This window comes from Delphinapterus leucas, chromosome 6 (genome assembly GCF_059928025.1).
Source record: "Delphinapterus leucas isolate spDelLeu-1000000601 "Yukka" chromosome 6, BTC_Dleu_Yukka2, whole genome shotgun sequence".
Lineage (NCBI taxonomy): Eukaryota > Metazoa > Chordata > Mammalia > Artiodactyla > Monodontidae > Delphinapterus > Delphinapterus leucas.
Window position 1 is genome coordinate 117,161,477 of NC_143134.1, and position 27,640 is coordinate 117,189,116.

The 27,640-nt window shown below is 55.3% G+C and overlaps 1 protein-coding gene across 2 annotated transcripts in view; it reads right to left on the bottom strand.

Annotated features, from left to right (window-relative positions):
* Positions 1-22,895, bottom strand: part of ENG (endoglin) — a 30,032-nt gene extending 7,137 nt beyond the window's left edge. The window contains exons 1-10 of one of the 2 annotated variants that reach the window (XM_089913779.1): positions 22,530-22,723; positions 14,492-14,634; positions 14,006-14,070; positions 13,263-13,269; positions 5,582-5,719; positions 2,557-2,722; positions 1,680-1,845; positions 1,248-1,377; positions 631-805; positions 253-395 (exon numbers count right to left, since the gene is read on the bottom strand). In XM_089913779.1, coding sequence (XP_089769905.1) covers positions 253-395; positions 631-805; positions 1,248-1,377; positions 1,680-1,845; positions 2,557-2,722; positions 5,582-5,719; positions 13,263-13,269; positions 14,006-14,070; positions 14,492-14,634; positions 22,530-22,596 — 1,200 coding nt within the window. In that variant the 5' untranslated portion in view covers positions 22,597-22,723. Of the gene's footprint in view, positions 1-252; positions 396-630; positions 806-1,247; positions 1,378-1,679; positions 1,846-2,556; positions 2,723-5,581; positions 5,723-13,262; positions 13,270-14,005; positions 14,071-14,491; positions 14,635-22,529 lie in introns of both variants that reach the window. The other variant, XM_022578661.2, reaches the window with a different exon arrangement.
* Between the last annotated feature and the right edge of the window lie 4,745 nt (positions 22,896-27,640).

Sequence of the window (27,640 nt, forward strand, 5' to 3'; positions counted from 1 at the left end):
TTAATAATGACGCCTACCTAGTATCTATTTATTGAGCACTTACTGTTCCACATCTGGCTGGGTCGTCAGACCTCATGTAATTCTCACCACATGGTAGGGACCATTATCAACCCCATTTTACAAGTGGAAAAACTGACGCTTGCCGAGGGCTATGATTTGTCCTCCTGCCTGGATTAGGACCCCAAGATTCTTGGGCTAGAGGAAGGACCAGTTGCCCATGTCAGCTGGGCCGGAGGCCAGGAGTTCCCTTACCGAGATGAGATCTTTGTTGAGTACCAGAGTCATGACGTCGTCGGAGCACTTGGGCTGGATCAGGGACAGGAGCAGCTCCTGGTTGCAGCCCTCCTTGGGAGGGGTGGTCTGGACCGGTGTGGGTGAGGGCTGCAGCCCACTGCCTGCAGGGCAGCAGAGGCAGCCGGCAGACAGTCACTGCGGGCTCGCTGTGTTCTTAAGCACTAAGCACCTCTACAGCTATAGGTACTCTCAGGGCGCCTGAGATGCAGATGAGGAAAACGGGGCTCTGACCAGCGGATGCAACTTGCCCAGCACGCACAGCAGCTGGGCGTGGCTACAGATCCAAGGAGAGGGCAAGGGAAGGGAGGGGGGCGCGGGAGGGATCCGGGTGCTCACCACAGCTGGGTGCCCTCAGAGAGACGACACTGGCCAGAGGGAGCTCCACAAAGGACGCTACTACACTGGCGTTGAGCCTCCGGGCCTCCCCCAGCAGGCCTTGCGTTGTGTTTGGGAGGTGGAAGCCAGGGATGTTCTTCTCCGGAAAGATCTTGAAGGAGTATTCACCAGTGGTCTAATGACAGGGAGAGAGGCAGAGCAGGGAGCTACAGACACAGTCAGGGGGCACACAGCCTGGCGGGGGCACCTGCAAGCCAGTGAGGGTCTGCCAGGCCTCGATCCTGCTCTCTCCTTCGCTCCTGCTGTTTCCCCTGCCTGGGCCACCTCCCCTCATCTACGGGTTCCTGTTCGTCTTTCAACTCAGCTTGGAGTTCACCTCTCCAGGAAACTTTCCTGACCCTGTGGGCTGGGTTAGGGGCCTCCCTAAGGGATCATGGAAGACTTCCTGGAGGAGGTAACATCTAGGTGAAGGTCCGAAGGAAGAATAGATAGTGCACAGAAGGAGAGGTTGGGGGCAGAAGGATCATCACGTATAAAGCCTCAGGGCTGGGGTGATGGTGCAGGGAGTTTGGTTTTCTTCTTTGGGGAGCCTTGGGGAGACCTGAACGGGGTCTCACCCAGATCTGCATGTTGTGGTTGGCGTCGATGAGCCAGGACACGTAGGGTGGACCCTGAAGGATGAGCACGGCGGCGTCGGGATCCCTCGAAGCACAGCTCAGCTCCACCTTCACGGTCACTGTCCGGGGCCTGTGGGGAGACAGACCCCCGCATCAGAGCGGGCGGTGGTGCGGGGTGCAGGGGACGGGGTGTGGAGGGTTGGTGCTTGACCTGGACTTGCGGGTCAGGGACAAGACCTGGGGTCGGGTGGGCAGCGACTGCGCTCTTAACCTGGTCGGTCGTGGGTCCGTGGGGTGGACGAGGAAATGCGCGGGGCCCCGAGATAGGTGGGGGTGACAGTACTCTGACCAGGCCAGGGGCGGGGCTGAGGCTTGGACAGAGGCGGGGCTTTATAAGGGGTGGGGCTGGGGGGGTGGGGCGGGCACCCTTACCAGGCCTCTGGGCCCGGCAGGACCCTCAGGATGTGCGCCTCCTTGTGGCCAGCCACACCTTCCAAGCGGCAGCCCCGGACGGAGGCCTGGGCGTTAGGGCTCCATTCGAGTGTGTGGCCCATGTCCTTGTGGGGTTCCAGACTGCAGGAAGACGGTGACCTCGGGGCTGCGGAGACAAGCGCACTTATGTCTCCTCCTCGAGCAGCCTGGCATCTAATACAGAGGCCCACCCTCAGCCACAGAAACGGTGGGGGAGGCAGGATGGAGGAGCAAAGAGTGAGGGGCATGGGAGGACCGGGGTTCAAATCACCCCTCCACCACTTACAGCAGAGGGACCCAGGGGAAGTCCCTGGCCTCTGTTTCCTCATCTGTCAAGACAGGGTTAATTTAAGGTATGAACTCATGGCATAATGCTAGGGATGCAGCCCTGCAACCACCAGCACATCATCCCCCTCTTATCTTTCTTATAGAATTTACCATGACATGAAATTATAGAATTTGTTTGTGTACATATTTATTATCATCTCCCCACCACAGTGCCAGCTCCAGGAGGGCAGGGTCTGGGTCTGTCCCCCACAAAGTCCCCAAATGCCTAGCATAGGGCTTGGTGCCTAGTAGGTGCACAACAAATAAGAAGAAAGCGCTGTTTTTGTAGTTCAGGAAACTGACAGAGCACAGCAATTTCACATGGTTCAACCTAACATTTGGTGCAGGGGTAATCGCTGTCCTAAGAGCGCACTGACTTGCTCTGTGTGACCTGGGGCAAATCACATCCCCTCTCAGTGCCTCAGTGTCCACATCCGAGGAATGAGCCAGGGGAATTCACATTCCTCCAGAGCCGAGTCCCGAACCCAGAGAGGCTGTTGGGGAAGCTGACCTTGGTCCAGACGGAGGAGGATGCTTTGGGGGTTGTTCAGCTCAGCAGCAGAGGTGACGGGGCCCTTTGTATCCGCCCAGTTGAGGAGCTCACCCTTGGTAGTGAAGGGTGGCAGCTGTGTGGTGTTGACCTCTGTGGGCTCTTGGAAGATGACCAGGTTGGGGTTCTGGGGAGATATGTGAAGGCTCAGGGTGCTGTTCCTGGGCCTGAGTCCCCTCTGTCCCATGCAGGAGGTCAGGAGATAATCTGAGGAGGCAGCGGTTTGGCTGAGCAGAGGAGGCCAGGCCTGAGGGTGCTGAGGCTGGTGGACCTGAAGTTAGCTCACAGTCCCCTGACTAGGGCTCCCCCAGAGCCAGATCTGCCCATCTCCTTCCTACACCTGGGGAGCTGGATGGACACACAACCACGTGCCTCCACCTGTCCAAACATCACCCTCGCACCCCTCCATAGGCATCCTCATTCAGCCCACACTTAACGACATCTGTGGTTACTGTCTGTTTCCCCCACACTCTAAGGTCTGTGAGGGACAACGCCTGCCTCGCCCACCCCTGCAGGGGACCTGACACGTAGTAGGCACTGAGTAATATTTGTCTAACTTCGTGCTGGGCCCAAGGCCCAGCACTGGGATCCTGACATGGCAGCTTCTCCCTAATGCCTGGCACATGGCAGGTGCTCTCTGCACGTGGGAAGGGAGAAGGCAAGAGAGAAGAAATGGACGAATTCATGAATGAATGAAGGACAAACAGGGGTGGTCCCTGCTCTGAGGGATCTTACCATCCAGAAACTAGTCACGCCTCAAGTCATTTGAAACACAGAAGACAGAGCATATTATTTAATAAGAAACAAAGGAGCAGGACACGTCCCCTGGATGGACAGGGATGAGAATCTGGGTGGCTCCAGCACCTCACTGCCTCCACTGCCCACGCCTCAGGAGAGACTCTGCTGGGCTGGGGAAGGAACTAGGAAAGACTTCCTGGTGTAGGTACTCTGGTGAAGTCAAAGGGTTCAGAGGAAGCTGTTGGGGCCACAGACTCAAGAGAGTTCCTTTTCCATCTATCTCCAAAGCCAGAGGCATGCGCTGAAGCAGCAGCAGCATAAGGGCTTCAGGTTAGATACTAAGGGGGACTGCCGGACAGTGGCAGTAGGCAAGACACCATAGAATGGTCCACCTGGAATGGAGCAGGACTGTAACAGGGGGGCAAAGTGATGAGCACCTGGGTGAGGAACTCAGCGCCCGCCTGCATGGAAGGGCTGGGGCAGTGGGTTAGAGCTGGAGAGTCTGGGGGTGGGGGGACTTTTACCCATCTGACCCTCAGGGTCAGCTCTGTAAAATGGGGATGTAATAGGGATTAAAGGGCAAGGCGTTTCTCAGTCTCCTGGCGCTGGGTCTGGCACAGAGGCCTGCGCCCCCGTGAGGCTCTCTGTCCCTCCAGCAGCGTCCCGGCTCCGGCTGCGGGGGCCCGGCTCCGGAAATTGCGGGCCGAGGCCGCGCGCGGCTCCGGAGATGCCCCCGGCCCGGCCCCCCGGCCATGTATTCTTAGCGTGGGTCGGGGGAGGGAGGGGGGAAGGAAGGCTTGGCGGAGGTCGGAGCCGGCGGCTGCTGCAACCTTCCGGCCGGGCGCTTTTCACGGGCCCTGCGTCACCCGGAACCCCGCCGCCGGACCTAGATCCCGGGGTTGGGCCGCCAGGGCGTCCGGGAATGGGAAGGGGAAAGGGGAGAGTCGAGAGGAAGGAGGAGCCGTGGCAGGATCTCGGTTTCCCGCACTGGGAGCTGAGGGATGTGCCGCGTGGGGTCGGTCGGCTCTGCCCTCCTGGTTGGCTTTCGTTAGGCTTGCAACTTCCCTCCCAGGGCCGTCCGGGCTGGCCAGCCCCGTCTGCCTCTGTGCTGCCCCTGCCGCCAGTCCCGCACCCCCTCAACTTCTCTCCGTGTCTGGGCCCGTCTCCCAGGCAGCCCTGGATCTGGGCCTCTCTTCAGGTCCCCAGCTCCTCTCTCCCGCTGCTGGAACTCTGTGGTCTCTCTGAGAGTCTGTCTATTCCTCTCACAACAGGCCCACCCTCTTTCCGTTGCCATTTTTCTTCCTGTGTCTCTCTCGCATTTGTTATCTTTGCTCTCCCCCGGGCTCTGGCTCCCTCCCCTCTGCTTTCTCTGGCTGTAAACAACAGCTGCTCGCATCTGGGGATCACCTCCCAGGGCCTTCCATGTGGAGGGGGCAGTGCCGTGGTCCGCCCCACCTCCTCCAGCCCTGAACTTCCTTTCTGTGGGTCCCGGACAGTGGACCTCCTCTCTCTGGTGGATGTGTCTGACACTTACTATCTGAATTTTTTAAAAATAATTTTTCTCCAACTTAGGCCATGCTAATTATAGCAAATCTTGCAAATTCAACAAAGTTTAAAGAACAAAACAGATATCTCTCCGAATCCCACTCCCCAGCCATAAGTACTGTTTTGTTTGGTTTTTCACCAGGGAATTCCCCATAACTACCGATAACGCATTGTTAGGTTTCTTTTGTTTGGTTTTGGTTTTGGTTTTGGGGCCACTCCATGCAGCATGCAGAATCTTAGTTCCCTGACCAGGGATCAAACCCGTGCCCCCTGCATTGGAAGCGTGGAGTCTTAACCACTGGACGGCCAGGGAAGTCCATCATTGTTAGGTTTCTTCCTGGCCTTTTTCGTCTGCACTTAAATATTTTCAAATTTATGTCTTGTAACTTTCTCAAAGACAGTGACAAGGTTATTTTATGGGACTACCTCAATTCTCCCACTGCACATATGGGAAAACTGAGGCTATGAGAGGGGATTGGAGTTGGCCAGGGTTGCACATCAACCTGATTCCCACCTCCAGGTTTGGGCTCTTTATCCCAGGTTCTGTTGCCCTTTGCGTTCTCCCTGTCAGGGCCCTATGGGATTCACCAGGCAGGGCCCTGGTGAATAATGTCAGAATGAAAATGAGAAGTAGGGGACCCTGGCCCACAGAGGTGGACAGCAGGCCCGTGCCTGAGGCTGGGGCTGGAGGTAACACACTCACGTAGGCCAGGTGGAGTGGGATTCCCGGAGCCTGCAACTTCAGGAAGATGGTCTTGTTAGTGCTGAGGACCAGAAGCACCTCTCGGGGCAGGGTGCCATTGTGCTTGGATGTCTGCAGAGTCAGCTCCAGCACTGACACCTCCTGGAACGGGGGCAGGGGAGAGACACATACAGAGACCAGTCAGATTGCACAGGCTGTGCCACCAGATCAGTAGTGACGACTCATTTACTGTAAGCTTCCACTCCATTCTCCCTGCCCAGCTTGTCCACTCCTGTCTCCCAGAGCCCAGCACAGTGCCTGGCCCTCAGGAGGTACCCAGAAAAAATATTTGCTGAACGAATGAAGGAGATGAGTCCCAGCAAATCCAAGGAGATGTTTCTTTAAGGGTAGCGGGGAGGGATAGATTGGGAGTTTGGGATTGACATGTACACACGGCTATATTTAAAATAAAATGCCTTGGGCTTCCCTGGTGGCGCAGTGGTTGAGAGTCCGCCTGCTGATGCAGGGGACACGGGTTCGTGCCCCAGTCCAGGAAGATCCCACATGCCACGGAGCGGCTGGGCCCGTGAGCCATGGCCGCTGAGCCTGTGTGTCCAGAGCCTGTGCTCCGCAACGGGAGAGGCCACAACAGTGAGAGGCCCGCGTACCGCAAAAAAATAAATAAAATAAAATAAAATGCCTTTCCATGAAAATAAATAAGTAAATGCAATGAACCTGAACTTTATCCAGTAGTCAGTTGAGGTTTATTATTTCCACAGAGCACCTGCTGTGTACCAGGCCTGCAAACGCCTGTGTGACTTAGAGAGTACCCTGTGCCCTTTCTCTGTCCCTATGCAACAGCGTTGAGGCATCAAACCCTCCCCAGTTTGCAGTATTCCTGTTTGCTTTACTATTTTAAAGCACTAACTACTCATATTTTGTTGAGTAATACCATTATTTTGATATTTTATAAGAAATGTAAGTTGAAATCATTTGTGTCTTGAGAGGTACCGACTGCATTAAAAATTTTAATTGATCATGGTGTACGCATTTAGAATGCTTTCATAACAACGACTACAACATTAATTAATACCTCACACTTATATAGTGCTTACTAAGTGCTTGGACTATTCTAAGTGCTTTACACATTGACTCACTTAATCCCCACGACAACCCGAAGAGGTAGGTACCGTTGTTATTCTCGCTCACAGAGGAGGAAGTGGGGCACAAAGAGGTGAAGTCATTTGCCCATGATCACACAGCAAGTAAGTATGGAGCTAAGATCTGGACCTGGGCAGGCCTCTACTCTCAACCGCTATCCTGTCCCATCACGTTTTTCTATACCTCCTTATTCTCAAGAAGAAAAAGAACACAGCAATCCACAAGGCAAAGCTTCTATCGAAAGAAGAACCCCTGCTCTGCTCAAAGACTCTCTGAACCAATGGAGTATGAACAGGTGACTCCTGAAACTGAGACAGGTATAGGCCTCAGAAGCCCCGTCCTCACGAGGACAAAGACAGATGGAAACACTTGACTGAAACACAAACTCCAGAGGCTCTCAAAAGCTGGCAGTCTCTCCAAAGAGACAAAAAGCTGACCCTCCCCAAATCTCCTCAAACTTATCAAAAAGGAGACAGATATTTCAAGATGAAGACATCAGTGGAAAGTTTTTAGATTTAACTTCTAATTATCTCTGGGCCATTTCCCCAACTGATGTCACAGAGCCGGAGAGTGTTTCAGCTGCTGGAAAAATCTGCCAGAAATATTTCCGTTACCTAAAAATGACACCATAATCACGCTTTGTAAGTTTGCTCTTTGAAACAACAACAGAAAAGCAAATAATGTTTCATTTTCAATGTTTCATAAATATTTTTTTTCATTTTAGTGAGCTATTTATGTTGCCTATTTTTTGAATAATCACTTTTATACTAATTTATAGTAGAATGATGTGTCTCAAATTTATGTTTGTATAAGTTCACATTTTTGATTAATTTATGTTTTCTAATGGGGTTATAACTTTTGGATTTTGAAATACCTTGTTTCATAAATTTTTAAAAATATTATGCATTCTAAACACTTGAAGAATTAAATACTGGATTTAATATCATATTCTGGCAAAATATGAAACACCAATCTAAAGGTCAGAACTGACATTTTGTTCCAGGATTGTGATCAGTACTCGAAATTAACCGGAGTGAAGGAAGACCCACCTCGGCGGTGTCAGGAAAGGCCCGGGCACTGCTGACCTGTCTGAACCATCAAGAATGCACCCACCCCAGCTTCCTTGCCTTAGTTGCCTATGTATTATTAGCTTGAACAATCGAATATGATTGCAGAACTCTGTGTATTTGATAAAAACCACTCAACTGTACACTTTAAACAGGCAAATGTTTTCACGATAAAGCTTTTAAAGAAACAACAATCAAATATCAGTAATTTCACGTGGTTCAACCTAATCTGTGCCCGGTCCTGTGCTGTGAAAGTTGCGCATGCTCTCATGAAGCAGGGTCAGGTACTCTCCCATTTCACAGATGCAGCCATCGGGGACAGGGAGGTCACGTGCCAAGGTGAGTGATGAAGTCAGGCGCCCAGTGCACATCAGCCTGGTGCCAGAGTGGGTGCCTGGACCCCTGGATAGCTCACCTGGACCGTGTCCTTCCTCTCAATCCTGCCGCTCCCCAGACTGCCCCACAGTTCATCACTGTCCAGCCCCATCTGTCTGCCCTCCCACAGAGGAGTAGACCTTGAGGCCCATACATGGTGAATAGATGGGCTCCATGGTTTGGAGGTGCCATGGCTGCTGCAGATGGGGAGATCCCTCCTCTGCCCTTGGGTGGGCACCCGCAGGCCGAGAGCGTTGCAGGTGACAGAGCGACTGGGAGCGCAGCCCCTGAGCTGGGAGGAAAGAGCCCTGTGAACATCCGTTCCTGCTGCCGCTCTGTAACTGTCCCAGTTTCTCTGTGCCTCAGTTTCCCCATCTGTGAAATGGGAGTAAGACAGGGTTGGGAACCAAAACCAGGTGGGGTTCGGGACAAAGGAAGTTAAAAAAGAGAAGTAGAGGTCAGGGTCGGGTTATGCTGAGGGTGAGGGGGTTAGGAGACTGGAGTTTGGTGACGTTTGTCATGACATCTGGCTGTGCTCCCAGGGCTCACATACCAATCCCCCAATTCAGTTGTCACCAAGTCCCTCCCTGTAGAGTTGGGGGCTGGGAAGGGGGTGGGGGCTGAGGCCCAAAGAGGGGCAGGAAGGGGCCAGGGCCACACAGCAAGCGAGTCATGTGGAAACTCAGCTGGCTGGGCTCCCTGGGGTCTCTGAGCCCCTGGGCCAAGCCGAAGGCCAGCTGGTTACCAGAAAAACCCAGTCAGGGTTTCCACAGCAAACATTTCCATCCCATGGCCCTGACTCATCAGTGTGGTCACTCACACGCCGACTTCCCTCTTCCCTCCCAGCCTGGAGCCCAAAGGCTAAGAAAGGGGCCTGCCTTGCCCCCCACCCCAAGCTCCCAGTCTTCCCAATGTCATCCTGGGAATTCCGGGAGCCCAGCGAGGCGGGCAGGCCAGCCAAGCCCTCTCCCCCAACTCTGCAACCTGGGCCGGCCTGGGCCCGCCCCGGCCCCCTCCCTGAGCCAGTGGGCGGGAGACCATGTTTCTATTTTTGTGCCCGTGTCCCACAGATGCCATTGTTGGCCCAGCAGTCAGTGGCGGGAAGGGGAGATTTCGGTGAGGAGGTCCTGAGTGCTAGTAGCCACTTATAGAAAGTCGCTTCCAGCAATTCTTCTAGGAGTGGAGCCTCGGGGCTGCCTGCAGCCCCCCCACTCCGAGGGCCTGACTGGAGCCGGCCAGATTGGAGCCAGCCGTCCTCTGTCCACCCCAGCAGACTCAGACGGCACATGCAGGCAGGGTAACGGGTGAAGGGGGGCAAAGCCAGACTGACCTGAATTCAAACCCGGGCTCAGTCATTCGCTTGTGACCCTGGGCAGTTACTTCCTCTCTCTGGGCCTTGGCTTCCTGATCTGGAAAATGGGCTGAACAATATACCCACTTCATAGACTTGTGAGGATTCAGTGAGAGTCTGCCTGCAAAGCGGGTTGTCCAGTGCCCATGGTAGTATTGCTAGATTGGCTTTCACTATTGCCGGTTCTCTCCCTGCCCGCTCATCCAGAGGAGTGCCATGGTTTGGGGGCTGAGGAGGCTGGCATTAGAGCTGGGCAGCAGTTAGCTGGAATTGGGACCTACTTCAGCCACGCCACCCTGCAGCTTCCCCTCTCTGGGCCTCAGTCTCCCCCTCTGTGCAGGGAGGAGCTGGGCTCAGTGACGTTCCATCTGGCCTCCTGGGGCTCCCACTGGCATCTGGGGGTCATGGTCTCCAGCCAGGTGGCTACAGGGTGGGCTTCCAGAACACCCAGGAGAGGCATGCTCCTCTCCCCAGCTGAGGGTCCCTGGTCAGCCCGTGTTCTCCCCACATCCCCAGTTCATTTGTCTGAGAGACCAGCACTGGGCCCAGCCTGGGGCTTCTATGCTGTCAAAGGGGGACAGGAAAGAAGGCGTAAGCCTGTCATCAAGGAGCTCGGCAGAGATCAAGAGTAACACCCGCAAACTGTCAGTGACACCGCCAACCTCTTGGGGATGGACAACAGGCAAATGCTTATACCCACGTATATTTCCCCTTCCTTCCGTTATTCACCCACCGACCCATCCGTCCGTCCATCCATCCAGTACCTGGACTGACCCTGAGCTGAACACTGGGGGCACAGCACTGAGAGAGCAGATGCAATCCCTGCCCAGTCTGTCTGACCCCCAGCCCATGCCCCTCCACCAAGCTTGCCCCTAATGTCTGCAAGGCCTGGCACAAGAACATATATGACAGCCCCCGGCCCCAGCCCACCTTGCTTCTCTTCACACGGACACGTGTGGAAAACCAGCCTGGATGCCCAAGCTCTGCCATGCTCTCTCCTCCCAGCCCCCTGTGCCCCCATTGCTGAGCCCATCACTCAGTACCAGGGCTGCTGACGCCCACCTCTGCCTCCCCCAGGAGCGGCTCCGGGGCAGGGGCCAGGTCTGCTTTCTCTCTGCACCATCAGTGTCCACCCTTAGTCACCTCACCCAGCCTTCAGGTCTAAGGGAGCTGACCCCAGCCGTGCAGTGCCCCTTCTAGAGGAAAGGACAAGAAAGAGCCCCATCCAACCCTGGGAGGAGGCCCAGCGCATCTGGGCAGGGAATTCTGGAGTCCTGTGTTCCCAGGGTAGGGACGCAGGTCCCTTCGGCAGATTCCCCACCCAGGGCAGGGGAGATGCAACTGGACAAGGGCCAGAGAGGGGCTGCAAATTGTGGGTGCCAGGCAAGGACCCGTTGCCCAGGTCTGAGGGCGGCACTGCCTTCCACAGCCCTTCACAGCCTCCCAGGATGGTCTGGGGGAACCCGTGGGCCCCCTGCCCTCCCTCTGCCCGAGCAGCCTTGTCTGCCCCTCTCCCCAGGAAAGAGTCAGTGCCAGAGCCCCGTGAGTCGTGTGCTTGGGGCTGGGCAAGGCAGCGTCAGTTCCCTGAGTTTGCCCAGAAGTGGGGTGAATCAGTGGCTGCTTCAGCTCTGGCTGTCTGGGGTTTGTTAGGAGGACAGCAGACCCGTGTAGTCGGCCTGACGGGAACTGCTGAGACACCCGGCCGGTTTCCTGTCTCCGCAGGTCAGGATGTGACCCTGGGCCCCCTCCCGGAATCCAGGCTCCCGCTTGCCCTTCGGGGACCCAGCAAGATAGAGCCCCTGCCCAGCGGCCCCCTCGTCTGTCTGCAAACCCTCCCAACACCCCCCCACCCCCACCCCCCCACCCCCCGCTCCGAACCTCTCTTCCCCGAGGCTCTTGGCTGCCACAACTCATCTGCCGCCCACTCACAGGAAATCTAAGGCTTCAGAGGCCACGCGGGGATGCAGGGGAAAGCTGTTTCTCTGTGCCAGGGTTTGAAGGCAGCAGCCATAGGTTGGGAGGGATTGGGCCTGTTGCTGAGACGGTCGCCACCCACGCCACCGCTGCCCGCTCGTGTTTCTTGCCTCTAGGCCTTTGCTCACACAGTGCCTTCTGCCTGGAATGCCCTTGACTCCCCTCTCGGTCTGGCTAGACACTGGGAGTCGTTTCCCTAATGCCTCCTTCCGTCCACACTCAGTGATCATCCTCCCGGGGCCAGCAGGCCCCTGCATCCCCTTCTCCAGCTCCCGAGTCCATCACTTGGTGCCAGGGATGCCAGTGCCCACCTCTGCCTCCCCTGTGCGTGGCTCAAGGGCAAGGGCCAGATCTGCTTTCTCTCTGTGCCATCAATGCCCAACATAGGCTGGGCACAGAGCAGGCACCTGGCGAGGACTGGTTGAGGGGGACTGTTGAGCTGTAGACCCCCTTCTTGGGGGCCTCCTGGGGAGGAAGATGTCTCCCAGGGAAGCCACGGGTCTTTCGCTGTCACGGTAGTAGATCTGGTGGGATCATGGGCTCGACCCTTGGGGCAAGAAGCCAGGAACACCCAGCTCCATCAGGCTAGACCTCAGCTTCCCCCTTTGCAGATGGATTCACAGTCCCTGTTTCAGCCGCCTCGTAGCAACAACCTATGAGGATCAAATTAGTTGACTGACGTGAAGATGTGCTGCACACTGTAGCATGCTCAGCCGAATGAGGGTATTGACAGGGGAGACACGGAGCCCACAGAGGAGACGTTATGATAACAACAGGCAGAGCTACTGAACATCGAGAGTGGCTCTGGGCAGGCCCGAGCTCAGTATTTTGCCTGTGCTACCCCACTGGATTCTCACAGCCCCCTGTGAGCTAGGTACGATTATCACCTCCATGTTTCCCAGGGAAAACCAAGGCTTGGAGAGGTGGCCCAAGATCGAGCCCCTGTAAGTGGTGGGGGGTAAGGTTCAATTCGAAGACTGTCTGGCTCCAGAGCCCATGCTCTTAACACTGGCCTCAAGGTCACATGGCAGTGCATTCATTCATTCATACACTCAACAAAGAGTCATTGGTATACTCCAGGCCCTGGGCCAGCTTCTGCTACTCCATGATTCTTCGGTGAGTCCCTTAGCCCAAGAAGTGTGTGTCTATTGGAGCGCGGGGAGGAGTCCCTTCTGCATGCCAGGCACAATACGAGGTGCTCCAGGACTGGAGCCCCCATCTCCCGAACCCTGGCTCTCTCCATCACCCCCTCAAACAAACAGGTCCAGCCGTCCTGGAGCCTGCAGCCTGACTCCTTGAGTTAAAAGCCGGACACTCCATGGACTGAGTTCTCTGGAAGAGGCAGAGTGCGACAGGGAGATTCTGTTGTCGTGAGCTCTAGGATGACATATTACAGCAGCACCCTGTCATGCCCCTAAAAACCCTCCAACGACTGTCACTGCCCACAGGGTAAAGACCGAACCCCTTCCTATGGCAACGGGGCCTTATCCATCTCCCCAGCCCTGCCCCGAGGTGAGCTGTAAGCTCCGATGCAGTGAATCACATGCCGGCCTCAGCTGAGTCCCACTTTCCTGCCTGTACGTTCACTCTGTCCTCTGCTCTTCCCCACGTCCTCCTTCATTCCGTGAACTCTGGCCTTTGTTACTGTTCCTGCATCCTCCACGAAGCCCGGCCTAATCCCATAGCAGCTGGCCTACCCCTGCCCTGCGCCCCCCGAGAAAGCACCAGTCATCTGGGTGCTGGCTGTCTGTCTACACATCTGTCTCCAATAGACCTGGGTGCTTGGCCAGGAGCCTTCTCTGACACTGGCTCACTGTTGAGTGATTGGGGCTGGGGGGGTCCCGGGGTCACCCAGGCGAGGCACAGAGACCTGAACATCCGAACACACGTGATGAACTTACAGAGGGCAATCTCATTTTCCATATCATTAGCAAACTTGAAAAAAATTACAATGGCTATGGAAACCACACAACGTGTGTTTGGCGCTATCTTCGGCTTGGGGATTATCGAGACCCACAGTCCTGGTGGCAGGCAGGGTGGTGTGGAGCAGGCCCCCCGATATTGGTGGTCTTGGCACTGTCTTATCACTGCACAAATGCAGGGCAACCTAACAGTTTTGGGGGCCACAAGTTCACCCTGAGCTGACACCACTAAATCGCTATCAGGACCTGAGGCCGCGTTGGTCAGGTGTGGCTGCCAACCCCGGGCAGGCCAGGCGCCGGCTGAACACTGAGATCCACTGGAGACCCAGGTGACGGCCTAGCTTGGAGTCTTGGGGATCTAGTGAACTCTGGCCTTGGGCATGTTGCTTCACCTCTCTCAGCCTGCCACAGTTCTCTCCTCCGAAAAGTGGGGAAACAGACCCTGACAGATGGGCCCTCAGGAGGTTTAATACACGAAAGGTGCTTAACTCTGTTCCTGGTACTTAGCAGGCCTAACACAGTACCTAGCACATAGTAAGTGCTCAATAAACATGTTATTATTATCAAGAGGGACTTAGACAAACTCATGGTGGACCTTCTTGGTGGGGGGAGAATGGTCTCTGAGGTGACATCACCGGCTTCCAGTCTCTGGGGGGCTGCCTGGCTGGGTCACAAGATCTTCAATGAGTGACATTCCAGGGAGGTAGATTTGCGCTCAACTGAGGGAAGCACTGTCTCAAGGTCAAAGTTGCCTAGAGCAGAGCCGTGTCACTGAGAAACAGTGAGCTCCCCATCACTGGAGGTACATGAATGACAGCTCGCCTGGCTCTTCTCCACTCCACTGCCGGCCAAACACAGCCCTTTCCACCAGGGTCTTGTGCGGGCATCCAGAAGATTGCCCCAGAAATGCCACCCCTTACAGGCCCTGTGAGATGAGATGCCGATGTCACACTCCTGACAGGGGCCCTGGTGAGGACTCAGCCCACTGTCCCAGGGACAGCCACAAGGAAAAGTTCCCCTCATCTCATCGGCCCTGGGCCATCTGCTGGGTCCCCACCTGATCCTGCCATCAGGCACTCACCTTTAGGAACTCCAAGAAGAGGATGTGGACTTCCAGGGTAGCATTGGGGCTCTGAGCCACACAGCCCTCAGAAACCTGGCTGGTGATGTATGTCACCTGTGGGTCCACAGGCTGTAGGTCGCAATAGACTGTTTCTGCAAGACCTGTTGGGAAAGCACAGCCAGAGAGTGGGCCAGTTAAGAGCAACGTGGTGACAATTGCTCCCAGTTTCCAAATGCCTACTGGGTGCTTGGCACTGGTGAAGGGCTTTATTGCATCTTCAGAGCTACCCTGCAAGGTGGATATCATTATACCCATTCCACAGATGAAGAAACTGAACCTCAGAAACGCAAAGTCTCTTGCCTGAGGTCACAGTGCTTGTAGGTGTAGGGTTGACAGATAAAATGCAAGACACCCAGTTAAATCTGAATAAATAAAAAAATGAATATTTTTTAAAGAATAAGTATATCCCACGCATTGCGTGGGATATACTTATACAAAAAATTTTTCACGGTTTATCCAAACTTAAATTGGGCATCCTAAATTTTCATTTGCTACATCTGGCAACCCTAAATGTGTGGCAGGACCCACCTGTGCACACATCCAAGCCTCTGGGCTGGTCCACTCCAAAGGATCAGGAGACAAAAATTCCCCTCTTATGCCTCAAGGAGGCCGGGAGGAACGGGCCAAGGAGGGTTGAGAGTCTCCTGGCCCCAACGGACAGAGTGAGCCCAGGTTCAGAGGGCAGCTGCCGGAGTAGGCTGCAGAGCCCGCTGCCCGGAAGCGCAGGTCCTGAGGGAAGGGAATGGAATTTCACCCTGGCCCAGCAGAGAAGGAAGAGGAAATGAGGCCCCTACACCTCGTCCTGAGGAATGTGCCAGGGAAGGGGGGGCTCTGGAGGAGGGAAGGAGGACAGAGAAGGGGAGACTGTTGGGAAGTTTGTGTCTCCATCTTGTCGCGTTTACTTCCTGTTTTCTTGGAGATCAAAGATGGGTGCGGAGGGCCTGGCCGCACGTCTAGCCGACGCCAGCTCAGGGGAGGGGGGGAGGGAGGCTTCTTCTGAATCCCAGGCTATTGGGCTGTCTTTGGCCTAACCCGGCCTCCTTCCACCGCCTGGTTGGCTCAGGACCCCCAGGGGTCAGAGAAGGACGGCAGACGGCCACCCACCAGCAACACCTTGGGAAGGATAAGTCCGGGACAAGGACATTTGGCTTATAAATCCTCACCCTGGCCCTGTCCTATGTGCCAGGGACTCCAGAGTGCCTGCATTTTCATTAAAAGCAAGGTTCCTGGAGCCAGGCCGACCTGGGTTTGAATCTCAGGCCCAGCACTTACTAACTGATGCTGCTTTGGCGAACGATTTCACTTTGGGCTTTGGTTTCCTCGTCAGTAAAAGGACAGTAAGAATAGAACCCACACAACGCACAGAGGTGAGACAGGGTGTATGGCAGTTCTTTTTATCACAATTCTTTGATTGACTTCAGCCACGGGAGAAGAATTGACTGTCCTAGGTGGGTGGTGATGTGGTGGAACAGGGTGGCCTGCAGGTGAGGGGCCTCTGTGAGGGAGGTCACTGATGTCTCAGGCCTAAGTAGACTCAAGGGCTGACCCCCCGCTTGGGACCCACCAAGCCCCTCACGCTCTCCCTGTCCCTGATAGTGAAGACAGACTTCCTGGCTGCTACTTAGCCCTCCTGTACAGATGGGGAGACCAAGGCCCGGAGACAGGCGATGTGCCAGATTCCCAGCACACGCGGCTGACCGGCGGGCTCGGACCTACCTCTCCCCACAGACACCCAGGGTCTGGCTTGCAGATTACTGTAGCGCTTTCCTCCTTCCCTTCGGACTTACCCTGACCCCTCCCCAGACTTCCAGGAACCCCAGTTCCTCCGGATTGCTGGGGCCGCCTGGGGCCACCTCCTCCATGCCGTCAGCGTGTCAGCCAGCAGGAGAGGCCACAGGCCTAGCCATTATGTAATGATCAGATAACAGGCCAGGCTGGGAGATCAGATAAGAGGTCCATTTATTTTGGGGCCTTTTCGAGTCCTGGCCGCCCCCACTCCGCAGACGAGAATGGGGAGACAGGAGGGAGTGTGACGCCCAGGGCCTGTCTCCCGGAGCCAGAGGCGGGCCCAGACAGAGCTGAAAACAATCCCCTGGCACCAAGGGAAACTCTGGAGCTCCTGGGACCTGGGTTGGAGGAGGCGCCGCTGGGGCCCTGGGTGACCGGGTGAGTGAGAGACTTACCAACTGGGGGGCCACCTCTCCACCTCTGTTGCCTCCCTATCCTCCCCCACCCACAAGCACAGAGCCACCTTGGGGGCTTTCCAAATGGCCACCCCCAGCGCCTTGGGCGGCGGAGAGGATGATGGTCAAGCAAAGCCAGCTCTGGAGCTGGATGGTCTGAGTGAAATCCCATCTCTGCCTCTTAAAAAAGCTGGTCACCTTGGGGCTTCCCTGGTGGCACAGTGGTGAAGAATCCGCCTGCCAATGCAGGGGACACGGGTTCGAGCCCTGGTCCCGGAAGATACCACATGCCGCGGAGCAGCTAAGCCTGTGCGCCACAACTGCTGAGCCTGCACTCTAGAGCCCGTGAGCCACAACTACTGAAGCCCACGTGCCTAGAGCCCATGCTCTGCAACAAAGAGAAGCCACGCAATGAGAAGCCCGCACACCGAAACGAAGAGTAGCCCCCGCTCGCCGCAACTAGGAAAAAGCCCGCGCGCGGCAAAGAAGACCCAACTCAGCCAAAAATAAATAAGTAATTAAAAAAAAAAAAAAAGTTGGCCACCATGAGCAAAAGCCTAACTTCTCTGAGCCTCAGTTTCCCCATTTGCAAAACAGCTGCCATCACGCTTACTGGGCGCCAGGTACTGTTTTGTGGCTTTCTGTGGGTTCATTCATCTAATGCTCATAGCAGCCCTACGAGGTAGGTGCAGTTATTGTAACCATTTGACACAAGGGGAAACTGAAGATTAGGGAGGCGCAAGAATTTGCCTGAGGGCACGCAGCTGTTAAGTGGCAGGGCCCGTGTTGGAACCCAGACAATCCAGCTTTAGCGCCCAGCACCCACTTTGCAGGCTATGTATCAGGTGCATGAGGTAACCCATGGTACCCAGTAAGTGTTCTGGACATGGAAGCTGTGATTATTTCATGAAACCAGGGCCAATCCTCTTTGACAAGGATCTTTTCTGCATTCCCTCTTCTTCAGTTACCCAGCCACCCTTTGCTCCTTTCAGGGGCCAATTGTGGCCTCAGAGATTTCCCTGTGTCCCGCGCAACAACTGCCCCTGGGCCTGGCCACCAGTGAGGCCTCAACACTCCTTTCCCTAGTCTGTCTCCGGCTGCCCGATGTCTGCGGGCTAAGGCCATACTCCACAACCTGGAGTGGAGTTAAGAAGTGCAGGGATCTAAGAGATTCTGAAGGTTCAGATCCTGGTTCTGCTACTTGCCAGCTTCCTTTCCATGCCTCAGTGCTATTATCTGTAGAATGGGGATGGTGATCATCAAAATACCTTCCTCAACGAATTGGTGAGAAAATTGACACATGCACAGGGCCAAGGAGGATCCTGATGTGTGAGGAACTGGCAACCGCTGTCACGGTTATTTACGTCCAGCAGTGGGGAGAAGTGAACTTTTCCTTCAAACACACCTTGTTCCTTGCCCTTGCCATGCCCTTTCCCAGACTAATAGTCTTCCTTTATTTGACGACTTCTCTTCAATTCCTATTCATCCTTTAAAACCCTGTTGTGAAAAGCTTCTCACCAGAACCCATCCAGGGACTTCCCTGGTGGTCCAGCGGTTAAGACTTTGCCTTCCAATGCAGGTGGTGTGGGTTTGATCCCTGGTCGGGGAGCTAAGATCCCACATGCCTTGTGGCCAAAAAACCAAAACGTAAAACGGAAGCAATATTGTAACAAATTCAATAAAGACTTTAAAAATAGTCCACATCAAAAAAAAAAAAAAAAAGGTCCACATCAAAAAAATCTTAAATAAAAAAAGAACCCATCCTGTTGTGCTCTAGGTGGGAGGGCCACTGCAGGTGTAGGAAAGAAACCTAATGCGTGGGGTGAGAGGAGTTGGCAACAGAGAGAGCCTCATAGTCTTCCCTAAGGCACTACGGTGTATGGTTAGGTCCAGGGCCCGAGCCCCAGCTGCTCATTTCTGAGCTGTGTTACTCAGGCAAATTCCTTCACCTGCCAGTGCCCCAGTCTCCTCAGCTTTAAAATGGGGGTAACAGGAGTGTCAGCTTCATCAGGCTGTTGGGAAGGTTAAGTCTGATGGTGCACAAAACAAGCCTAGAGGAGTGTCTGGCGTTCACCCCCACCCCGTCACAGGTATTGAAGTCAGCTCAGCCTTGGATGAGGGTCCTCTTCAGCCTCCAGGGCTGAGGCCCCAAAGCTGGAGCTAGAAGGGGGAGGTTGCTCCAGAGCCAGGGCAATCAATGTTCCAAGCCTTCCACACCCACCCAGGCCACCAAAGATGCAGAGAAAAGAAGCCTGGACCTGTCACTTGTCCCGAGACTTGATTTCTTCGTCTGTAACCTGGGTATAGAGACAAAGGGCTGCCTGATGCACTGGGGACACAGAAGAGGAGGTCCCTCCCTCTTGCCCAGATCCCTCGTCAGGTCCTCAAGCAAATAAATAGACCAGGCCTGTCCTCAGAGGGCCCATCACTGACCCATCTGTGCGCATGAGAGAGACATCAATTCTTTCTCTCCCTCTGGGTCTAAGTGTCACCATCTGTCTGGCTGAAGTGAGAACCTTAATGGTCATGCCCCCACTGTCCCCAGGGACCCACTGTCTCCTGGTTCACATGGCTCCTGCTTCAACCTCCCTTTCCTCCGGGCAAATGGGAAGCTGCCCAATGCAGGCTCTAAGAGATGGATATTTGTGGTCTGTGTCCTGCATCCCTAGCAGGACATGTCCTGCCCCCCTCTCCAGGGAGTCCCAGAGCCTCACACATGTGGACAGCAGTACGGGGGACTTCAAGTCTCACCTCTACCCCATCCTCCAGCGAACGCTCATCCACACTTAGGAGACACTCTTTGATCCCAACCACCCAACATGGGCCACGAACCCCTGTACCTCCACTTCTGGGACTCTATCCAAGTGAAATACTCCAAAATACAGGAAAAGATGCATGTACCAAAAACGTGCATGGAAGTGGTATTTATAACTGGCCCCAAAGGGGAAACCACCTAAGTATTCAACAATAAAGAATTCATTAGGCAAACGATGAGATGGCACGTTTGAGGGAGAGACTATTCTAGAACCACAATGGGATGGTTATGGAGTCCACATGACAACACAGAAAACTTCTGGGGCATAAGAAGGGTACACAAGATTTCCAAATTTGATCCACCTGCATTAAAATTACCTTAAAAAGCTAGACAAAAACTAGTAAGCAATCCACCAGCATGCTAACTGTACCTATACTAATAAAGGAGCCGGGGAGGTCATTTTTCCCCCTCTTATCTGTTTCCTAACAGGAGGAGTGGACTAAAGCGAATATATGGTTAAATTGCTTTTTAAAAATCTCTACATATTTGTACTTTAAAAAATTCATGTAAATCAACTATACTTCAATTAAAAAAAAAATTCCAACAAGACAAAAATGTGTGTCTTAGAAAATGAAAATCCTCTAGAGGAACCCAGTGCTAAAGAACAGTGACATGGGGATTTTCTTTGTGCATATTGTGTATTATTACTATTTTATTCTTACAGAAGTGGAGTCATTGATGTTTGCACACCTGACAATGTGTCCTAGACATATGTCACGGCAATGTAGATCCGTAGCTAGCTTTTTCTTGGTAACGGCTGTGTAGGGTTCCACTGCACAGTCATCCACTTCATAGGGCCCAGGCTGGCAGACACTGGGTGGTTTCCAGTTGTGCGGTTTTTGTTACAGGTACCTACGGACCACACATCTTTACAGAGTTGGGCAAGTAACTCCACGGGGTTGACTTCTGAAGGTGAGTCTGTTACACAAGTTATGGTTTTGAAAGATTCTGCCAAGCTGTGTTCCCAGAAGGCTGGACTCGTTTGGGACATGTTTTCAACCCATTTTGACCCCCTCCAGCTTTAACGAGGATGCCTGGGTCACTAGCACTCCCACCTCCTCCCCTGGCGTGGAGGTCTGGCTCCCACACCCTGGCCCTGGTCCCCATCTGCCCTCTATGGGCCTCAGTTTCCCAGACTGAAGATGAGCTGGGCTGGATGCTTTGGGATGCCCTTGAGCCCTATGAACACTGGGTGCTAGTACCTGCTCTCAGAAGCAGGTTGATACATTTTCAGGAGTTTTTCCAGTTGGCTCTTAAACACAGCCATTATTAAAAATTAAATTTTATAAGCTTACAATTACATAAATTATATATACTTAAAAGTTAATAAATATCAAAACTCATTACTCCCTAATTATTTTATTCCCTTTTGTATTATCTGTGCTCTTGAGGTTATCTACGTCTGTAATATCTGTGTGGTGGAAATAGTAGATAAAGGTTTATTACTGTGCATCCGCCCCAACGCTGAGTCTGCTGAGTTGATAGCTTGAAATCAGCCCTGTGGGAACATTTACACCGTGGATATTGACAAACGTTACCCCACCCCCCACTCCGCTGTTCATTATTCGCCAGCACACCAGTGCCTTTGATCCTATAAAACCAGGCCCTAAAGAGCTTCCAGGATCTTTCTCTGATGACCTAGAGGAAGAGAGTGTTATCAAGCTAGAATGTGGGGGGAGGTGGGAGAAAGGCAGGGTGGCCTGGGGGCCTATCGTGGAGGTCAGGTAGGGCTTCTGTCTGAGCTGTGTGAACTTAGCAGGTCACAGCCTCCACTCCTCCTCCTGTAAAATGGGGCAATAAAGGCCGCAGTCTTGCAGGGCGACTAGGAGCTGTATCAAGAGGGGTCGCTGTATCACCCGAGGTCAGGAACAAGTGCTCAGGGGAGGCCCAGGCCTGGGGCAAATCCCTGCTGGGTCACTTAATGTCTGAGACTCATTCCTGTCTATCAGTGAGGCAGTGGTAAGAGCTTTAGAGATCAAGGGTTAGGGACTTTCAAATGCTGCGGTTACGGTAGGGTGGGGAGGGGGTGGCCACCGCTGCTGCTGTTCCCATGCTCACCCCCCACCCCCGATCCTTTAACGTGGTCCTGGATGTGCCAGAGGTGAAGGGGTGTCCACAGGGCTGTCCCGGGGCTTTAGGCGGATGAGGGGCAGGGCACAGCGAGGCCCACAGTGAGTGGGATGAGGGGCTGGGAGTCACTGCCCCCCATCTGCTCATTTCAGAAGACAGCAGAGGCCAAGACCACCTGGAGAAGCCCCCAGGCTGAGGAGCCTCCGCAGAACACCTCGTCCGGGCCTGTGCCCGCATCTTGTACTCTTTTTGAGGAGTAGAGAACTGGGTAGAAGCAGAGAGAGCACTGCGTCCGAAGGATTCTGGGAGCCATTCACAGATCCCGGGGAAGGTGAGGGTAGAGGAATTTAAAACTAATCCTTAAACAACAACAACACAGAAACAACCGGCCTGCCTCTCTCTACAAGCATTGCCTCACCACCGACTTTCCCAACAGCCCCAAGGGGAGTTCTCCTACCATCCCCACTCAGCTCAGAGGCCGAGATCACACTGCGAGGAAATAATGACATGAGATTTGAACCCAGAGCCCACGATCTGACTGTGAGGCCGCACACCCCCTCCCATCCCACACGTTCCTCAGATGGGAAACTTAAGGCCCAGAGAGGGCAGGAGAGTCTCCAGGGGCTGCACAGCACTCTGGGACCCGGGCTTCTTGGGGAGAAACTGGATGTAGCTGGGAGGGCAGAAGCCAGGGTAGCCAGAGTTAAGGTAAATAACTCATCCCTGTTTGCCTGAGACTTTTAGGGCTGAAAGACCTTCGTCCTGCCAAACCGGGATGGTTGGTCACCCCGTGGCATCTGTCCTGGGCTGTCCAAACGTCCCAGGACAGCTCCACTGGACGTGACACATGGAGGAGGCCCAGAACACTTGGGGCCTGGTCTGTGCCCTGGGGGCCGAGTCTCCCCACCCCGGGTCCCTGGACACCTACTTGTGGGTCCGAGGCTGCAGAGAGCCAGCAGCAGGGCGACGGCCTGGGAGAACATGCCGCGGTCCATGCTGTCCACCTGGGGATCTGTGCGCTGGGCCTTAGCCGGTGTCCAGGGGCAGGGCTGCAGGCGGGCGCCGGGGCCGGCGTGGGCTCTCGTGGGGACCCAAGGGGAGCAGGCAGCTGGAGCGACGGCGTCCCTGCTCCAGCCTTCTGAGGTGGCGGCCAAGGGGTCAGGAGAAGTGGGCACGGGGGCGCGGGGCCAGGCCGGGGGTCGCTGGCCAAGGGCTGAGCGGGGAGGGGCTGCGGGGCTCCTGTGGATGGCGGCAGCAGTCACGGCCTGTGGATGCGGCTGGAGGCTGGGGTCTGAGCGTCAGCAGTGTGGAGCTCCCGGCTCATCAGCCTGGCTCGGGGAGGCAGGAAATGCGCTTCCTTAGACAAGGGGCTGGGCCAGGCGGCCTGCCAGGCGGGGAGAGGAAGTGCCACGGGCTTTGTCGCTGGGTGGGGGGCCCTGGGGCGTGGGGGAGGCAGTGGGGTGGGAGGACCCAGCCTCCAGGCTCGTCCCCCCACACACCCAACCTCCCATCCCACCCTGTCCAGGGCTGGCTGGTGGGGTGCATCTGGCAGCCCCCAGGGGGCAGATGAAAAGTACCACCCCAACAGCCCACCAAGGGGAAATTTCAGGGGCCAGGCCTGGCCAAGGCGCTTCATGTGGAGCTCTGCTCCATGTACTCACTGTTCCCATTTTGCAGATGAGAAGACAGAGGCCTGCAGAGATGAGATTATTGGTCCAAGAAGATGGTGGAGCTGGAATTTGAACAGGTCTCATCGGGCACCAAAGGTGGCTTACATAAGTGTGACACCCGGCTGGCGTTCCTTTGTTTTGTAAACAGGGAACCTGAGGCCCAGGATAAGGGAGGAACACTCCAAAATTGGCACAGCCTGGCAGCTGGGGCTGAGGTCTCAGGGCCCAGAAAGGACAGGGGACGGGCAGAGGGCCACTTTCTGTCTGTCCCCTCCGTGGCTGGAAAATACTTCAGGGACAAATGACAGCCCTAAATGAAAACGTGTGTGTGGCGGGGGGAGGGGTGGGACACACTTCAATGGCTTTTTTTTTTTTGGCTGTGTTGGGTCTTTATTGCGGTGAGGGGGCTTCTCATTGCGGTGGCTTCTCTTGTTGTGGAGCACGGGCTCTAGGCACGTGGGCTTCAGTAGTTGTGGCACACGGGCTCAGTAGTTGTGGCTCGCGGGCTCTAGAGCTCAGGCTCAGTAGTTGTGGCGCACGGGCTTAGTTGCTCCGCGGCATGTGGGATCTTCCCAGACCAGGGCTTGAACCCATGTCCCCTGCATTGGCAGGAGGATTCTTAAACACCGCGCCACCAAGGGAGTCCCTTTAATGGCGTTTCTGACGTTCAAGAGCCTGCCGTGCTTGCTCTGAGCTGTGAGATCTCAGTCATCCTGTTTGTAAAGTGGGCACGATGATGCCTTCCTCACCAGGCTGTTGTGAGGTTTCCATGGGTCGGGGCACTGCTGCGCAGAGCCCTGGGCCTGGCACTCAGGAAACGCTCACCCATCAGTGCTCCCTGAGCCTGGGAGACAATTCCAGAACTGTCCCTTGTTTGTTTTGCAAACAGTAAGAGCCAACTACATGCCTACCATGGTGCTGGTCACATGTGGCACTTTAGGGTCAGGCCCAAGGAAGCTCAGAGGAGGAAGCTTGAGCTGCCTGGAGGAGGTGGCATTTAGGCCTGGCCCGTGGAGGTCTGGGCAAGTTGGGGGTGGGGAGAGAAGGAAGGGTGAGGAGGGCATGTCGGACTGGGGACCAGCCTGAGCAAAGGCATAGAGGCAAGAAGTGGCCTGACCACCATGGGACAAGCAGGGGTGTGGTGGTGACGGGAAGCCTGGAGGGGCAGACTCTGGCCCTGCTCTGGGAGGGGGACCTTGAATGCCAGGGCTTTCTCCTGAAGGCCATGGGGAGTCATGAAGGGGTCTGGAGCAGAAGGTGCTGGCGGAGCAGGCTTTGAGAAGACAAATCTTGGTGTGTGCTGGCGGGACCCGCAGCGGGGATGGAGCCAGGACTTTTTCTCTTTATACTGTCTTGGTCACAGATGGAGAAATTGAAGCCCAGGGAAGGAAGAGAAGGTGGGAGCCCTGGCTGCCTCTGAAGGGAGCAGAGGGCATAGCGGGAGTGTGTTTGTGTCTGCAGGAGCTGACCCCTGGGTGGGAAGGGCGGGTGTGGCTCCTTGGGTGGGGAACGGGGCAGGGGGGAGGGAAGTTTCTCTTGCCCAGCCCTGCGGCTGGCTGCATGGCCAGTTCCCGGCCAGGCATGAGTGTGGGCTCACAGGAGACCCATCTCGGCCCAGCAGGCCAAGAAGGCCATGACAGGGAGGACGGGGCCACCCCAAAGCGGCAGCCCGAGAGTGGCAGCTCCTCTGTCTTTTCCTGCAGCCACGGAGATGGGGAGGTGGGTGCCACGAGGCGAAGGGTGGCTTCAGTAGGGGAAGGTTGGGTGAGGTTTCCCAGGCCCCCCTACCAGCGTCCGTGCCCCAGGGACAGTTAGTTAATCCAGTTCCCTGGGGCTGAACCCTCCCTCTGCCCCGCCCTAGGCGTTCACCTTATCAGCTCTGAATCCTCATAGCCACCCCTAAGTCACACCATTGACAGAGGAGGAGCCCAAGGCCTCCTGAGGTTTGGGAGACCCCCGGCTGGAGACCCCAGGACTGCCTGGCTCCAAGCTCAGCTCCTTCCCTGCTGATCCCGTCTGAGTTGAATCTGGAGAGGACAGATGTCACTGGGTGAGGGGGATTGTGGTCCAGAATGGGCGTTGGGGTATCTGAGGCCGTAACAGGGACCCTATAGGAGGCCTTTCTCAAACCTCCCTCCCTCCCAGCCTCATGCTGCACAATCCGGCCCCTCCCACGTTGTAAACAAGACCCACCGGGTTTCTCTTGAAAGCAGGAGAGGCTGCAGGTGGACACAGGAAGAGCATGCAGCAAACTTCCAGGGAAAGAGAAATCTATAGGCAGCACAGGAGGGCCTGGAGCCCTGACCCCTGAGACCTGGTGGAGGAAGGAAGAGATTGGGACCCCCTGGGGTGGAGAGGCGGTCACCCCGAAGCTCCCACAGCACCGTGGGCCTCCCCCACCCCCGCTTATGTGAGTCGTGCTATGTAGGTCTCTCCACTCGACTAGAAGCCCCTCGAGGGCAGGGGCTTTTGATGCCTCTGCACCGCTGTGTCCCCAACACAGAGCCAGGACCCTTGAAATCATGAAGTGCTCTGGAAGGTAAAGCAGGGGCTGGGGCCATGGAGGCATAGGGAAACTGAGGCACAGAGAGGTAAGCCTCGCTCCTGCTTCCCAGTGGAAGAGGCCAGGCCGGGACTGGGCTGCCTGTCCCCAGGAAGCTGCACGGTCACACTGTCTTACAGGCAGGGACAGACCTTGAGTCAGCGGTCTCCTGTTTGCCCCCCGGATGCACGCTCCGTCCCAATGGACACATCTACCTCCTCTCAGCCCTGCACAGTTCAGAGAGGGGAAGGAGGTGGAGGATTTGTCCCTCTGGTGCCTTCCCTGCAGGGTCACTGCAAATTGGTGGCCTCCCTGCACTGAAGGCCACAGCCCTGACCTGGCCCTCTCCACAAAGCCTTTCAGGCCAAGGATGGTCATGGCCCATGGCCGCTGCCAGCCCCGGGCTTCTGCACTGTCCCTTGTGGTTTCCCTCCACCCTGCCCACACCTGTGTCAACAGACCCTTCATCAAACTCTTCTCAAATTATCCCACTGGAGCGTGCCATCTGTTTCCTGCTGGGGCTCTGACTGATACAGACATTTTCAGGTGCCGCCTGCCTATCCATACGCCAAAGAGACGTGGCCAGTAGCCAGACGTCTGTGCCTGGGCCCCACTGTGGGCAGGTACACGAATTCCACTCCTTCCTCCCCCTGGCTGGCCGGGAAGGCCGGGGCTGCAGGAAGGGATGGAGCACGTGTACCCTGGCCACTGGCCACTGGAGGAATTTTAGGCGGCCCCCAGGGATTCCCCCAACCAGGCGGCAGTCCGTCTCCAGCACCGGCCTGGAGCCAGTGGCTGTCGAAAAGAACAGGGCCAGACCCACATGGGCAAGGGAAAAAGTGGGTACAGGGGAAAGAGGGCACTGGTCTGGGAGCCACAGGGTATCCAGGCTCTGCTCTTGTGGCTTCAGGCAAGACTTTAACATATTCTGGGTCTCAGTTTCTTCCTGTGCGCAGCGGGGGGCCAGCCTGCTGGCCTGGGGAAGCTCAAAGCCCGGGAGAACAGTCAGAATCACTGCACCACTCGCACACTTGCCCTGTGCCAAGTGCCACCTCACGGCCACTTTAACGGGCTGAGACCGTCATGTCCCCATCTTACAATGGAGGAAACTGAGGCTCAGGTGTGCAGGACAACAGGGCTGAGGAGAAGCAGAGGATAATTCAAATCTGGGCCTGTCTTTCCTCCCTTGGCTTCCACAACATTCCATCCTGGTTTTCCTCCCACCTCCCTGTCACCTTATCCGTCTCTTCACTGGTCCCTCCCCATCCTCCCATGCTTGGACCCTGGGTCTCTTCCCTTCTCTGTTTACCCTCACTCCCAAGTCAGGTTTTCTCAAATCTTTGTGACCATGACGTCATGTCCCAGCACAAACCCTGGGATTCAGGCTCAAATAATTAAAACAAACATTTTGTGAACCTATATATAGGTATATATACCCTTATGAGGTACATCCACCCTGTTCCATTTTCTTTCAAATACTGATCACTAGCCACCCTATTGATTTCATTGCCCGCCCATGGGTCTTGGCCATAGAATATAATGCCCTAGATGCTCGCTACTCAAAGTGTAGTCTTCTTTTTTTCTTTCTTTTTTTGGCCACGCCATGTGGCATGTGGGATCTTAGTTCCCTGACCAGGGATCGAACCTGCGCCCCCTGCAGTGGAAGTGCAGAGTCTTAACCACTGGACAGCCAGGAGTCTTAGTATCTCCTGGGAGCTTCTCTCAGGCCCTGCCCCAGACCCGCTGAATCAGAGCCTGCCTTTCATCAGTATCCTTAGGGCATTCACGTGCACATTAAAGTTTGAGAAGGACTGTTCTGGGTGCCCT